Source organism: Tachypleus tridentatus, chromosome 6, assembly GCF_004210375.1.
Source record: "Tachypleus tridentatus isolate NWPU-2018 chromosome 6, ASM421037v1, whole genome shotgun sequence".
Taxonomy (NCBI): Eukaryota; Metazoa; Arthropoda; class Merostomata; order Xiphosura; family Limulidae; genus Tachypleus; species Tachypleus tridentatus.
Genome location: NC_134830.1, coordinates 92,359,942 through 92,377,210, shown reverse-complemented (window position 1 = coordinate 92,377,210; position 17,269 = coordinate 92,359,942). Strand labels below are relative to the sequence as shown.

Genomic DNA, 17,269 nt, shown 5'->3' with positions numbered 1-17,269 from the left:
AAAGGGCGAGCATGTTTGGTGCGACGGAGATTCGAATCCGCGACCCTCAAATTACGAGTCGAACGCCTTAATCCAGTTGGTCATGCCGGGCCTCCTAATTTCATTAGAAGCATTACCTACTTTTGAAACAATGTGGATTGGAATAATAAGTTTTTATTTTTAAAATTTATTCTTTAGATATATCGTTGTCTCATTTCTTTGTTACGTGGCATTTGTTTTGATTAGTAAGCTGAACTACGCAAACTTTCCTAGACTACATATTACCAAAGGTCATTTGAAATCCTATCTCTGAGGGCATAATGTTTATTTTGTTGTATTTCAGGTGTATCCATATTCGTACCATAGCCTGCTGCGTGAACCTGATGGAATAAGCGATCAAGTAATATCTGATGTCATCAACTGGATGGAACTCAGGATTGGATGAAAAATCCTCTCTTTTTTTTTTCTTGGAATTAGAATGGCTATTCTATTCTTTGCCTAATAAATTACATGAAGAAACTCAGCATTTTCCTACTATATTTCTCACGTATAGGAGAGAGTATTATTTGACTTATGCAGAAGGAGATAACAGATTTTAGTCTTTAGAAATTAATAATGTATTTATAGCAGACTTAAAACTGCAGAATATTTCAAACTATCTGTGTACATTTTTTTTTTCCGAGATGATTTGTACTTTGTTATTACAAAATGACAAGGCCTGGCATGGCCAAGCGCGTTAAGGCGTGCGACTCGTAATCTGAGGGTCGCGGGTTCGCATCCCCGTCGCGCCAAACATGCTCGCCCTTTTAGCCGTGTGGACGTTATAATGTGTCGGTCAATCCCACTATTCGTTGGTAAAAGAGTAGCCCAAGAGTTGGCAGTGGGTGGTGATGACTAGCTGCCTTCCCTCTAGTCTTACACTGCTAAATTAGGGACGGCTAGCACAGATAGCCCTCGAGTAGCTTTGTGCGAAATTTAAAAAGAAAACAAACAACAAAATGACAACTAGAGGCTATGGCGACTCAATTAAATATATATAATATATGAAGAAAAATACGAGGGCTGTTCAAAAAATACGCGGACTGTTTGAATTGCGCGGCTGTAGTTGGTTCCAGGGAAATCCCCTAGGTTCGCACAGATCAGCTGATTACGACGCCATTTCCCGATTGCAGATATCCTCATTTGTGTATTAGCTACGCGGTTTTAAGTGAAGTGCGATTTTTTCGTTTGGCGGATTTCAGAATGAATGACCTGAAGGAGCAACGACTTGCTGTGAAATTTTGTGTTAAACTTGGAAAATCTGCGACTGAAACTTTTGCTATGCTTAACACGGCTTACGGTGATGTTGCTATGAAGCGTACGGCATGTTTCAAGTAACATGAACGTTTTAAGGATGGTCGACAGTCCATTGAAAATGATGAGCGTCCTGGACGTCCTTCCACGTCAACTGACGACCCACACGTCGACAAAATCAACACCCTAGTGCGGGCAAATCGACGTCTGACTGTCAGGGAGCTTGCTGAAGAGTGTGGGATATCAGTTGGATCTTGTTACGAGATTTTGACCGAAAAATTGAAGATGCACCGCGTTGCTGCGAAATTCAGCCCTCAGAACTCGTGAGTTTTTGGCCAAACACTCGATCACTGTTCTTCCCCACCCCACCCCTACTCACCTGACCTTGCTCCTTACGATTTTTTCTTGTTCCCCAAACTCAAAAGACCCTTGAAAGGAAGAAGATTTGAGACGATTCCCGAGATTAAGGCAAATGCGACGAAGGAGCTGGAGGACATTACAAAAGAAGCGTACCAGGACTGTTTCAACAAGTGGAAACACCGTTGGGATAAGTGTGCGCGTTGGGGAGGAGAGTACTTTGAAGGAGTCCCAGACCTGTAACTTCTAAATAAAGTAAATTTTGTTTTATGACGTCAGTCCGCGTATTTTTTGAACAGCCCTTGTATGCGTTTCTTGCATTTTAAAATCTTAACGGGTTATGCAGAAGAAAATTTGAAAGCCAATAATATAATTTCATATCCTACTGTGGAATTCAATTCCCTTCGTTTCTTACATACATTCTTAAAAACAGTATATTTTCCTTAAAACATTCTTGTATTGAAAGTATTTTACTGAATGGAAACTCATTTCAACTTTATATCGTACCTTTTATTTAGCAAAGTTTGGAATTTTAAGCTTATATTTGTTTAAAACTGAATGTATAATTGTAAACTTGTGTCAAAAGCTTCTTGCATCCAGTTTATAGTGAATTATTTTATATCTATGACTGTATTTTAATAAGTTGTTTTTTCATAAATAGAGTCCAATGAAGCAGAACTCTAATTTTCGCTAGTTTGAAAGTGCTTTTGTGAGTTCAGTTCAAGCAGTTACTTATTCCAAATATTTGGTTTGAGCACAAAAATGTACATATTATATTATTACAATATTTAAATAGCAGTACTTACAGTAAGTTTGAAACAATTGGACATAAATATTTGTCATTGTTAGTGACCTATATTATCACTTAAGGTTAATTATGAGTTAGAAAGTTTGCTATTAACAACTGAATTATCTTAAATAATTAAGATAAAACCAAAAATACAAATCAGTGAATTACCAAATCAATCAAGTAAAAAAAAAGCACACAAAAATGTTTAAACCTAATATGTACAAAATGTTACGTATTATAATTTATCTCGAACGACTCTTCCAAGTTATTTTGTTACGTATGTTAATGTATTACGATTTCAAATGGCTAGAAACTAATTTGAATTTAGAAGTTAATTGAATATCCATATGTATCAAATTTAGGATATTTGCCAACAAGATGGATACAACAATTAAGCACCAAATATCTTTAAAATAATCACTTAAAGAGAAAAACACTAAATATTAATTATTTCATGATATTTAAATGAATGGCACTTTAAAATGATTTAAATATAAATAGGAAAAGTATAAAAGCAATAAATTTGTGTTAAACATCCTTTCTCAGGATAATTTACATATAAATGGTCAGAAAATGTAATTGACTAATGAATTAATGTCTCATGCTGACTGTATTAATTACAGTTATGTTGAGAAAAGTTGATCAAATTTGTGCTAGGTCCACTTCTTGGAACTACAACGTCATGGTGACTTCGCAACAAGTCCTTTGTTTTTACTTCATGCAACATTTACACAATCGCTTGTCATGAACACCTGTCATGGTTCCAAGCAATGTTCCCTCTGGTGGTGCTTTGTGGAAGTGTGACGTCATCCTCTTTGACGTCACAACAACTTAAAACCACACCCTCTTATAATACTTTGTGGAAATATGATGTCGTTGTTTTTGGTGATATCAATAACTAAACCCCCCAAGCAGCCAATGACCGCCAGCATTTGAACAGCTGCTCTCACTAGTCTCGTTCCACTAATTTTTCAGTTTCTTTTATTTTCATTTTCTTTAATTCTCTCAATTTCTTCATGAGCTTCTTTTAACTGCTCTTTAATTTTTAGTGAGATATCGATCTTACTTCTCGCTCACATTATTGTCACCCTAAATAGTAAATTCAAATTTGGTAAAAGTATTATTTTATTTTCACTAAAGTAACACCACTTTTGATATCAGCTATTGCAAGTTATTCCTTTATTGAGTGGGTTCTCCTTGATTATTTAGTAAAGATCAAGCAAAAAGCTGGTAAAACTAGCAATAAAAAGTTTGTTTATTTCTTCATTAATGTTTGCTATAGAATACTTTCAGAAATAACATTTTAACAGAAAGTTTAAGATTAATGATAATTACGTTTAATTTGTAAATACGCTTGCCATCTGTAAATAATCTGTAAATAGTAACGTAGTTTTTCCATTGGAGTTTATTTTTACATTTTAATTACCTGGTGAATATAATTCACCGCCCAGTCCACATAATCATAATAAATTACTTTGTTTCCTTCTCAAACGTTTCTACAAAGTTGTATGTTTATATACTGTCATAAATTACTGCATTTCTATAAAACAAATGACATTAACTGACATAAAACAAATCAACTCATTTGTACAAAATAACTATAATAGCTAATACGCTAGTTCACTATATGTCTAAAAATAATCACACATGTTTCACAGTTATTTAGTATTTATAACTTACTTTTGAATGCACTGTAAAAACTGAATGTCAAATTTTAGAACTCTCTACCTAGCATACTTGACGTCATCATCATGTATGACTCACAACTACCTCTAGCTAACAAACAAATTACAACATATCGCTTATTTCGAGGATTGCAAAGCCCCTCGAATAATCTTAATGAAAGAAAGATTTACTAAATTCTATACTAAATTGTGCACTCGCCAATTTTTTTGGTAATTTTTCTTTCTTCTGAATTTCACGATATAAAGACGGAATAACATCTTGCCCCTTTTTTCACTGACTGTCCCACATCGGGGGCTGAGGTTTTCCTGGATAGATTGTTAGATGTGTTCAATGGTAATTTCAATTTTGATTCTCTAGAAGTAATCCATACAGTAACTTTGGGTTACTCAACAGGCTTAATTTTCACTAATTGTCTCTTCTCTAGAGCTACACAGTTTTTTCACAAATGTACTTCCAAAACTAACCAAGACGGATAACCTATGGCTTGCACCACCTATCCTTCCAGAATTGGTAAACCACGCCGTTGATTATTTTTATTACAGCAAGTGGTTCTTCCCAGTACTTGGTTAATTTTGAAATTTGTCCTTTCTTGTAACGTGGATTGTGCAGCCTTACCATGTCAATATAATGTAATTTAGTATGTTCAGTATTAATACCAAACGAGTTTTCATTTTATTACTAAGTAATTTAAATATTTCCAAGACAAAAATCATATATGTTGTAGATAGTGTTGCTTAATATCTCTACATTTTCTATGTAAGACTCTTCTGGGTGGCTGCTCTCCAGGTTTGACTGCAAAACGTTTAAACACTTTTAGTTTCCTTCTCAACATCAGCTATGATGGTGTATTGCTGATAGCTTCATGTGTTGCTCTATGATAACTCATCAATAACAGCGGTAAATCTTGATCTCACATTTTCCGATGTTCATTCACATAATTGAATATTTAATTTAACAGTGACATTAGAAGATATATGAAAAGCTGTTGTTCTGGTCTTTTTAACACCAAAGATACGATACATTTTCACAAACAAGTCTAATTCAAACTTCTCACTCTGAATGAAGTTATTTGGGAAAACCAAATCTTGAAACAAATTTGTTGAAGAATTTCTTTACAAAAGTTTTTAATTTTTGGTTATGAATAGTATATGCTTCTTGTCATTTGGTGAAATATTCCGTCACTACCATAACGTATTCATTTCCACTGTCACCTAATGGAAAATGGACAAGCACAGCAACAGCACATTTAGTGGTGTTTCAACATACATTATTGCTAAAATTTTCCATGCTGTTTCTTCCTTGGACCTTTTGACTCACAGCAGAGCTTACATATTTAGGCCAACTTTTCACACACCCCTAGAATCCAAACTATACAAGTGTTCTTTTACTTACTCAGTATCTTCTTAATAGCAAAACCTCCAGCCATTAGAAGATTGCGTACATGAGAAGGTGCTTCAATATTCAAAAACTGGTGTAGTACCAACTCTAGTCACTGTTTCTATCCTTTGGCACATTCCCATTTCTTACATAATAAGCCTTCTAGTAAATATAAGGACTCTTTTGTGCCAAAAACATCTTTGTTCTCAGGATTCATAGTCTTTCCACACTATTCTTGAGTCACCGAATATATAATTGTTTTCGAACTCGTATCTTTTTCCTAAGCAGCTTTCAGTTGAGTATTCTCCCATTTAAGTTTATCATCATGCACATTGGATGCCGGTAATCTTGTTTATCCCGTTCTTCCTTTTTTCACAGTGTTTACACTCATCATTACAAATAGTCTTCATAATAACACATTAAAATTACCATTCAATATGATGTAAGATGTTAAAGTTGTACTACTTAAGTAAGGTATGATCTATTTAGAGTATAAACTGTTGTCCATACAGATAATGAAAGAAATGACTCAGGGTTCAAATAACTCTTTGCTGCTTTTTTTCAATTGTAAAATATCTTCCTTCTGCAGAATTCATTGATTTGCAATAGTAAGTAATCGTGTGCTATTTTGTGCGTTGTACTTGTTAAAAACTATTCCCAAAGCAAAAGTAGTAGCATATGTGTATAAAATGAATGAAGCATTTTGTTTGGCTTCTAAAATGGTTTGTGGAGAGGAGGTAAAATATTAGAAACAAAATGTACAATAAGAGGGCATCCTCAATAACTGCGTCATTTAATTATTTTAGAGAAGATTAGAGTAAACTAAGCTATGAAACCTTTATTCCTTTTTATTAGCCTTATTTTTGTGTGCCAGTAATACCAAACATGAGGTGGGTGTATATATCTGATTTAATTTTATTATTCATCAACGTCTGTACCAGCTTACCCTCATGTTTAAATTATTTTAGGCAGGTTTAGAGAAAATTAATCTATGCGACCTTTGGCGTGTTTAAATACATCAAAGGTGGTTACCTCCAGAGTCTAAAACTGTAATTAGATCTGAAAGTGTGTCCTTTACTGCGGCTGTCTTTGCATCAGCCCATATATAATACATGTAAATCTTTTCACTATGTATTGGAATTACAAACTGTAAGTGAGGAGGTAGTTTGCATTCAGTTTCGTCTAATAGTTTTTATAGTTTACTTGGAGGTATAAAGTATGAACTCAATTTTTTGTCTGCAGCTACATGCAATGCTTGAACTAACTTAGCTAACTCAATTCAACTATTTCCAACTGTAAATGATAATTATTGTAAATTATTTTGAATTCTATAACTGAAAACTAACATTTCAATTTCTACATTATGAAGCTCAGTCTGTCTTATTCTAGTATGTATCAATGTGTTAGTAATATTTACTAGTGCCTTAGACATTGATTTAGTGTTCATGTAATTCAAGTGTTTGGCTTAATAAATTCATTATAGTTGCCTTTTCGACTATCAGAGGAATCATTTTTTCAGATACCTGCCTTTGATGTTCTACTTTTTTGTGTAATTCACGTAAATCATCCATGGTTGCGGCTCCAAATAAAAGTTTCAAAACATTTCCACCCGCGTCTATTAGACCACGTTTCTGTCGAGTCTGATCCGAAATTGATACACTATCGCTTATATCCTTTAATTCTGATAGCAAATCGTCTATTTCAATAAAATACTGTTTAACTAATGTTTTATAATTTTTAATTAGTCCTTCCTACATCAAGAATTACTTCAACTTTCGCTTTGTAATCCCGGAAGGATCATGTTTTTTATTCCTACTGCCAAAGTCTTATCCTTTTCAGGGAACTTTTCTTTAAAATTCAAGCCCTTGGGGCTTCTCTGTATTCAGTCTGTTTGGGAAGTGGACAGATTCGAGCTAAGTAGCCGTTAATAGAACAGTTGAAACAAGCTACAGGCTCATTTTTAACTTGTTTTGTGAAAAAGTTTTTAGCTGTGTGGGCAACCTTACCACATTTAAAATATTGCAAGCTATCACGCTTATCTTGTCCATTCCGCCAATTTATTTTTCCATTTTTACTCTTATTTATCGCTCTTATTACAGACTGGTGATACCTGCATAATTGTTGTTCTCTTATCTCTTCCCTAGTTGCGCCTTCAATCACATCTAATAATGTTGCTTGGGTGGTATTAGCTTCAACATTACTGCAAGATTTATCAGTGATCAAACCTCGTTCATATTCAGATTTTAGAGTATTTTGAATCATCATTTCACTTTGGTGTGCATAAGCTCTGTGTAATCTATAACCTAGCTCTTGTAACTTATACCCAAACACTCGAACAGATTCGCCTTTTTGTTGATTAATATTTCATAACTGTGCCATAATCGTGCTGGCATTTCTCGTTTACCATATTCCTCTGTTAACCTACGTGCTAAAAATTGGAAGTCTACGGTTTCTCGCATTACATCATATACCCTAACGAAACGTTTTGCTTCTCCAGCTGTTATTAGAACATTTTATTTTTGTACATCAGTCCACCTTCATATCCTGATATCCTAGCAGCTTCATTTAATGCGTCTATAAAACTATTGACGTCTTCATTGAGATTACCGTGAAACAGCGGTATCGCACTTGTTAAATGTGTCGCACCTCGTGGGCCTATTTGAGCAGCTGCGACTTCGTCATTATCCTCAGCCTTTCTAGTAGTAGTGACTATACCAGCAGCAGCCATGGTTACTTATTTAATCTTATTTCTTACTTACACTACTCAAAACTAATTTATATACTTTAACTTCCTCTTTTGTTTTAACCAACTTGTTGTTAGCTACTTCAAACATCCTGTCGGCTGCGCCATTGTCACGTGACAGGGTCGTAAGCTGACCTACGAGCAGACCGAGTGGGTTGAATCGGTTTAACCACTGGAGCTTCAACTAATATACCTGTTGTCACGTGCAAAATTTATTTTTTAAGTGTGAATGTCGTAGCAAATGGAGCTCATAGGCGCTAATTCAAGGCTTTACAGTTCAAACAAAAGAGACTCGAACCCTAGACGTTTATTAATATAGTTTCTTTATGTAGGTTTCAGTGTTATATTCTACTGGTATTACGCCCTTCTGACAAAGATCTGCTCCAAATCCAACATTTGTAATATGCTAAAAATAATGACCACCTTTTCTTAGAAGTTTCAAGACAGAGGATTCTCATAAAACCTGCTTTGATTTCTGAAATACATCCTAATACTATGAAGTCCTTTTCAGTCTCACATATTTTCTTCATAACTGATTAAAGTTTCAACAATTGTAAGAAAGTTTGGAATGGACTGATTGTACCAGACACATATACTCAAGAATGAGCTTAAATCTTTGCATTTGCTTGGAGTTGGAAAGACTGTAATATCTTTCATTTTGTCATTGTTTGTTTATATTCCCTTCGAAAAGAGTTTAAGCCTTAAATATGATACTTCTTATTGACTAAATGCACTTTTAGAAACCTTTAAGTAAGATTAGCTGTAGGTAATCTATAGAAAACCAGTTCAAGATCTTTTAATTGTTGTTCAAATTTGGATGAAAACGCTACAATATCATCAATATAAGCCTTGGAATAATCAGTTTTTCTTGCTAAAGCCTTATTTATTAGTCTTTGGACAGCGGAAGGTGCATTTTTATATCAAAAGGCATCACTCTAAATTGATAAAGCTCATTATTCATTAGGAAGGTAGTTTTATGTCGATCTTCCATCCTAATAGATATTTGCCAATATTCACTGAATTAGTCTACTCATTGGTAAAAGAGTAGCCCAAGAGGTGACAGTGGATGATGATGACTAACTGCCTTTCCTCTAGTCTTACACTGCTATATTATAGACGTCTAACGCAGATAACCCTTGTGTAGTTTTGCATGATATTCAAAACAAACCAACTATCTGTAGTGATCTATCATTTTCAGTTCTTTTACATAAGATGTTTGAATCTAACATGCATTCCGCATTTTCTCCTTGTAATACTTTATTTCGTAAGTTATTTATTAATTCATCTTTCTTTTGTTCAGTAACTACCTGGTATAGATCTCAAATTACTTCTAATTTGTCTTCTTTTTCTGTCTTTGTTTCTTTAACTTTATTGATAGTTTGTTTTTTCTTGAGTTTCCTCAGTTTCAGCACCTTTTCCTTTAATTATGCTTAGCGCATCTACATTTGAATGTTTTTCTGCCTGATTTATGTAGTCTTGGAGTAACAGTAACCATCTAGCTAACCTAGAGGAGGGATCCTATAATGTCATTAGCCACCTTAATGGTGCGTGATCTGTGATGATGGTAAATTTCCTATTATACAGATAACAGCAAAAGTTTTTAATTCCATGCACTACAGCTAAGTATTTTTTGTTCCGTGACTGAGTAGTTTACTTCAGCCTTTGCCAACTACCTATTGTGATAGGATATAGAATGCTTTTTTTTTTCGTTTTTATTCAGCTGTGATAATACTGCACGTACAGCATAACCTAAGGCATCTGTGCTTAGAATATACTCTTTATTGAAATCTGGAAAACTTAAAATAGGTGCTTTAAATAAGGAGTCTCTTAATTCTTCGAATGTTTATTGTCTTTTATTGTTTTGTTTTTGGAATTTCGCACAAAGTAACTCGAGGGCTATCTGTGTTAGCCGTCCCTAATTTAGCAGTGTAAGACTAGAGGGAAGGCAGCTAGTCTTCACCACCCACCGCCAACTCTTGGGCTACTCTTTTACCAACGAATAGTGGGATTGACCGTAAAATTATAACGCCCCCACGCCTGGGAGGGCGAGCATGTTTTGGCGCGACTCGGGCGCGAACCCGCGATCCTCAGATTACGAAGCGCACGCCTTAACGCGCTAGGCCATGCCAGGCTTATTGTCTTTTATCTCTCTAGAAATATTTTTTTTCTTTTTTAGTTAGTTCCGTTAAAGGTTTTGCCAGTGACGCAAAATGTGGTATAAATCTTCTATAAAATCCTACAAATCCGAAAAACGCATGAATATCTTTTACTGTTTTTGGTACTGGATAATTTTTACAAACCTCTAACTTTTTAGGGCCAGATTTTACACCGTCTGCGGCCACTAAATGATCGAGATATTCTAGTTCTTTTTTCAAGAACTGACATTTACTTGGTTTCAGCTTTAAGTTTGCTTCTTGTAATCTCTTAAATACACGTTTAAGTCTTTCGAAGTGTTCTTCAAACGTCGCAGCGAACACTATAACATTATCTAAGTAAGAGAAACATTCTGAATCTTGTAATCTTGATAATACAACATCCATTAATTTGTGGAATGTTGAAGCACCATTACAAGAACCAAGAGGTATTCTGTTAAGCTAACATTTACCTGAAGTTGAAACAAAATCAGTTTTATCTTTAATCGCTTCTTTTATTTCTACCTGCAAATATCCACTTTGCAAATCTAAACGAAAAATGTTTACTATCACCGAACCTATCTAGTGTCTTTTGGATATTAGATAATGGAAAAAATGTCTTTAACTGTTACTGCATTCACTTTTCTAAAATCTACAGAGAATCTTAATTTTCTATTCTTCTCAGGGACTGATACAACTAGTGATGCATAAGGACTACTACTGTCCTCTACTACTTCTTGTTCAAGTATCTCTTTTACACATTGTTTTAATTCCACCTTGTGCTTTTCTAGCACACTATATAGTCTCTATGCTATCGGTTTATCGTAGTTTAGCACTATTCTGTGTTTAACTCTATTTGTACAACCATTTGGGTCACCTTTTCCTTCGAATATTTCTCTATATTCTTCTAATAATGTTACTAAGTCTTGTTTATGTTTTTCCTTTACACTTCCTAACAAAGAATTCCAGTTTATTTTGCATTGTTGTACTTTTCTTTTAATATTTCTGACATTATGCTGTCCTACTGCAAGTAGTAGTAGTAGCCTTACTTACTGCAGCATGTTTCGGAAGTATTACCTTTTCTTCATTCACATTCAACATCTTTATAGGTACCGTGTCTCTCTCAACTTTACTAATACAAGAAGCTATATAAACTCCTGTTTCTTCTAACTCAATAGGTTCGGTCAACACTTCTTTATTATGTTTAAATTTTTCCACTAACTTCGACAACAAATTTACTTCTTGCAAGTACCTCAGTTATTTTAATTGGTCTTACAGGTACTCTTTTTTTTTTTTTTTTCAAGCATAGAGTCTTCTGAGGAGTTTGAATTATTATCTCCCTATTTACTGGGTTTATTCTCTATTTTATCATTAACTTTACTTTTAACCTTTTCGTTGTTCACATTACTATCGTTACTGCTAGGCTTAGTATTTTTCAATCATTTTTATTTACTGGATTTCTCTGTGAACACTTCTTATTCTTACTTCTCTGACTTTGTCATGTATCGTTACGCTTTTGGGAATTAGTGCTTTTGTGGGTGGATGGTTGATCCTCAGCGCCTGAAATTAACGCTATCCCTTCAAAACTTAAAATTTCAGTTTATGCGTATCTTGCCCAAAGTAAGAGATGTTTTAGTTTCATACGCACTTAAGAAATCCTGCCCTGTATCCAGATCTATTTGCTTACAGATGTAAAACGAGTGTTGGTACTCTAAATCGCCTATTTTTATTTGAACACTATATTTACCTAGCGTTTTAATAGGATGTCCTGTTATGGACGTCAAAATGCTTTAGTAAATTCCTTCCAAGCATTGTTCAAAATTAATTTGTTTCAATAATATTACTATTGTTACTTCATTAACATGAGTACCTTCACAGGGAAAGTTGCAGAGTACAAGTTAATTACTATTGATAACTTCGAATCGAAGAATTATGATTCTACGGTTTATTTTTTGTCACACTGCCATAAAGGTAAGTTCTAAATTGGCCTTAATGCTTAACATAGGGATTTCTTTCTTATTTTTGTCCAAACGTTAACACAGCATGTATCTTATTCTTAGTTTATATTAAATAATAATAAGTCCATACTTATTATACGTTTTGTTTCCGTATTAACGTTAAAAAAAATGTCTGTACATATATGTGGAAGATAAATTGATAAAAACATTTCACATGCTGGTAAGTTTGAAAGAATGTGATTCCATTGGAAAGAAAAAGAAGTGAAGAATTATATTTCACCGCGAACTAAAGTGTATAAAGCAGGATGCCTGTTCCTAATCTCAGCTTAGCTTTAGGTCTGTATGACTTTACTTTTGCATTATATGTCATACTTATGTAAATGTGAGAAATATATATGGCATTGCATTTTTGCAACTTTCTCCACAGATATAGATATTTGTCCACAGACAAATTAAAAGTGAGGGGCCCAAGCTTTATTTTACTGAGCAAAGTGAGGGAATATGTTCCACAGATGTACTCATTAATAGTGAGGGTCTAGGGCTTAATCTAGGAAGCCTGAGGGGTCTGAATTAAGTTCTACACATTTTTCTGCTTTTCCTGAGAGTAATTTGGTTGTATATTTACTAGAATAGATTGGAAAGTGGTGGCCTGGCCCTCCCTGGTTTTTATGACACTATTATATTTTTATTATTCATATTGAAAAAAAAAAGATGTAACATAGAGGCAAAAACCATTTACATTCAACCCTACTCAGCGCTGTTAACACTCACTAGTTGAGTGTAAGAGTCGTGCATCTTGGTATAGTTTTATATTCTTATACATTAGTGAAAAAAATTGCATGTTTTAATTGAATTAGTTATTTAACTGGCTGTATGCAGGTAAAATTAAATGTTGTGTTGATCCAAATAATTCACTTTATTGTACCATTTTGCTTTTTAGAATAACATTTTTTTCAAGAAACATGCTAGGACCCCTCTAGAAAGTTACTGTTATAACATAACCATAGAAAAACCCCAAATACTAAATAAAGAAACAAACATAAACAAATGCAAAATTAAAGAAGCCTTACTTATACAACAACTCAAGCCCAAAATAAACCAACACAAAGGAACACCTTTATACCTATATTGATAAATATAATCAAACATCTAAGCATGCCTTCTACATTCCTACACTCAGTTACACAACCCCCTTCAAACATGTGGTCAGCTATCTGTCAGTTACCTCTTTCTTTCTTTGTGAACCTGATGATGACTAAAGAAGGTCAAAATGTTGTTCACCCCTCTACATAAAAATTTTCTCAACCCAAACCAGCTGTTTCTACATATATATTTTAAATGACATTTGATTTGGGTGGAAACCAGTGTAAGTAGGCTATAAGTGCATAGATCAACAAATGCTCTTCCATTACACTGCTCATAGTCATCCTGATCATTTAAATTCTGCATTGCTGCTGAAGGATTGTATTCATCATGGACAAAGTGATAGGAATGTGGAAAAATGTAAAATTTATCTAATTTCTATTTTAATATCTCCTGTGAGAAACTACTCGGGCAACAGTTTGTTTTTTTTATTATGCTGCCAGTGATCTTGCACTGCAAAGACTGTTTAATGGTGAAACTATCTGGATGACACCACCCCATGCAATGATTGCTTTAACAGAAAATGAAAGGAGCTGAAGCTGTGATCTTGTTATTCAACCATAGATCATGAGAACCTTTCTAGGAATGGGGGAAGGGATTACGAATCAGATGTATGAACCTCTCATTTTTGGTAGGCCAGTAGAGAGTGGAAAAGTGCCTAAAGACTGGATAGTTGCTTATGTTATTCCTGTTTTTATAGGGTTAATAAGAGTTATCTTGGAAATGACAGAGAAGTTAGTCTTACATTTCTTATGATAAACTTTCTAGAGTCTGATTTTAAAAAAAAAATGTTAAAAATTTAGTGAATTATGATAAGTGAAAACTAACATTGGTTTACATGAGGGAAATCATCCTTTAAAAATCTGTTATTTTTTTCTTAAGGACATAATGTGTTTGGATAAAGAAAATGATCCATCATATCTACAGTTTTCTTCTTACAATAAAATATTTTTACATAACTTGCATATGGAAAACCTGAGAGTAGCTTCAGAAATGCAAGTATATATTTTTTTCAATTTTCATAAAATGTTTATCTTCTTTACTTCCTGAGATAAATGATTCTGCAATCACTTATGTTTTTATTCTTATAATGAATCCCTTTTTGTGAATATCACATATGTAACTCTGAGGGTATGTTTGGAAGAAATTTTAAAAGGTTTTTTCTTATAATTGGATATCAAATTCTTGATCCTCAATTCATGAGGCAACCACTCTAACTACCAGGCTAAGCCTGCTGAGATCATGATAATCTTACAGTCAAACCTTTTGCTTGGTAAAGAGTGTAGCCCAGGAGTTGGCCCTGAGTGATGGCAACCAGCAGCCTGTCTCTGGTCAACAGATCAAAACTGGGAATAGCAGCAGGTATCTTCAGAAGCTTTACCATAATGTAAGCAAACTTTTTCACACAGCTTTAGACATATACCAATTGAACTCTCAGACAAAGCATTTGCTAACACTACTTCAATTGATGGAGGACAGTGTGTATGTTCTGGCACACACATGACAACTTGTGACACTGATGGTCTTGCCTAGTGATTTTTAGATAAGTAACTAGCCTTATTTGTATTTGTTGTTTGTGTTTACTTTGTACTTAAAAGTAGCATAATTATAACTTATTGTGATAATTGCTAATTGCATGTTATAAATATTCTGATGTTACTTTATTTGGGGCATGTTTACTCACAAATCTATTTAAATATAATAGTAGTATCATAGATCCATGTAACTACTTAGTAAATTTTATGGGTATTAAAATAAAGTAGAAAACTAGCCATCTTGAGATGCATTTTTAATTCAAGTGGATTTCTCATCGTGAATGTTGTAGGGTGTGGATGGATCTTCACCAAAATTTGTATGAAGAAAAAAAGGTTCATACAAGTTTTCAGTTGTGCAATTTTTATAGCATTTTTTGTTGTTACCTCACTTCCTGTGGATTGATCTTCACCAAATTTAGTATGGTGGTTCATTGGGTTGGTGTAGAGATGCATACAGATTTTTAGTTTTGTGTTTTGCATGGTCATATATGCATTTTTAATTTTATTTTTACAATTAGATATAAGGGAAGCAATCTTTCCTGTTCTAAGAGAGATAATCTTTCAGTAATTATGAATTTACATAACTTCTCTCTAGGAGACAGGTACTCCAACTAATATATGTGTAAAGCATACATGCTCGGAAGAGTCAGTTAGATAGCTGAATATCCATCAAATATTATTGAAAAGAAGGAAAATCCTGTCATTTTCATGTCTTCAGTGACTTTCTGAGAGTAGTAAAAATGTGGTATTATGTTCTTAGGATTATTGTAGTAAAACATAATTTGTATTCGAAAACTCCTATAAAATGCTTAGCTTTTCCATGTAATATATGAAATGTTATAGTTTAAGTTTCTTAATATATCATTTTAATAACTACCTCATCATTGTTTTCATTATGTTCAAAGTCCCCATTCAACAACACCATTGTGTAATAATGTTCCCTTTTGTAATAGACTTGTATAACAGGTTTGTGACTAATGCATCTTTTTGAGAAAAGCTAATCCTTGTAGTTTTTACAAAATAATGTTTTTAGACAGTATAGTAATTTGGCTTTTATGCATAGTTTTCTATATTTTACTTCTAATTACATATATTTTTAGCAGCTGATTAATTAGAAAATTAATAGATCACCTAGCACGATTAAAAACAATATTACACAAACCCGTTCTCTTTTTGCCAAATTGCAATACATTATCTTAGCAAACATCAACCTTTCTATCAACTTTAAATCATAAGTTAACATAAAATTAACAAATGGTCTTTGAAGCATAATACCTATTGTTTTTATTATGTGAGGAAATGAAATTAAAATAACAGTATAATAAATATAAATGTTTTGTTTTTGTGGGATAATTTTGCACATGTCAAAATCCTTTTGTAAGAATTGCTGTATTCTGCAGCTGCATATATAAACCTTTTCCATTTGTATGATTTTATACAAATTAAATGTCTGAAAGTTATGCCTAATGATAATTATATATTAAGAAGCACTGGGAAAAACTTATTCATAATATTTATTTCAAGATTTGTTTATTTTGCTTTCATTTTTTGTAATTAATGTATTTTAGTTTACTTGTTGCTTAACTGGTTTCCATAGTTTCTGTATAATTGGATTGATATTGTATGGTTAAATGATGCAGAACATTAACAAATGTTCTAATCATAGGTGAAGTGTACATGCTAATTGATTTACAATCACTTTATACATGTGTATTCAACAACAGGATTCTAAATTTCACTTGAAGGTTTATACTACTGGCCTTGGTAATAAAAGTTAGCAATGCAGAATTACATGATTACTCTGAAAATTAGAAGCTAATGTGGAAGATAACTTAAACATCAGTGTAAGACTAAATAGGTATTAAAAATGAATTAAGTTAAAAATGATATGAATCTTAAGTTAGTAATAATCAAATCAAAAATTTATAAGCTTTAAAACTACAAGAACATAGTAGGTAATACTTTATATAAATGTGGAAGAACAAATTAAGTATTAAAACACTGAACTAGATGTATGATGTCATTTGACTTTCCTTTTTTTGTAATTTAATTGCAAGAAATAATATGAAATTGTGCTCTTCTCATTGAACTGCATGCTACAAAAAATTAATGTGAAAAGGCATGCTTTTGTAAGGATAAGATTTAATACAAACATGTAAATTGTTCAAAAATGTCTAAGTAAAAACAGAACAAGTTAAAAATAGAAGATTAGTCTTACAAAATTAATAAGTTAGTTACATGTAATTAATTAATAAACCAAATGATGAATCGATCAG

At 33.2% G+C, this 17,269-nt stretch overlaps 1 protein-coding gene across 9 annotated transcripts in view; it reads left to right on the top strand.

Annotated features, from left to right (window-relative positions):
• Positions 1-11,136: 11,136 nt before the first annotated feature.
• The window catches only part of LOC143253048 (uncharacterized), an 87,343-nt gene continuing 81,210 nt past the window's right edge, over positions 11,137-17,269 (top strand). For 2 of the 9 annotated variants that reach the window (XM_076506167.1, XM_076506164.1), the window contains exon 1: positions 11,161-11,466. Coding sequence is in view for 3 of the 9 variants with exons in the window: in XM_076506161.1 (XP_076362276.1) it covers positions 12,220-12,328 (109 nt within the window). In the remaining 6 variants the exon portion in view is untranslated. Of the gene's footprint in view, positions 12,329-12,572; positions 12,652-17,269 lie in introns of those variants that run through there. The other 7 variants (XM_076506166.1, XM_076506163.1, XM_076506161.1 and 4 more) reach the window with 6 other exon arrangements.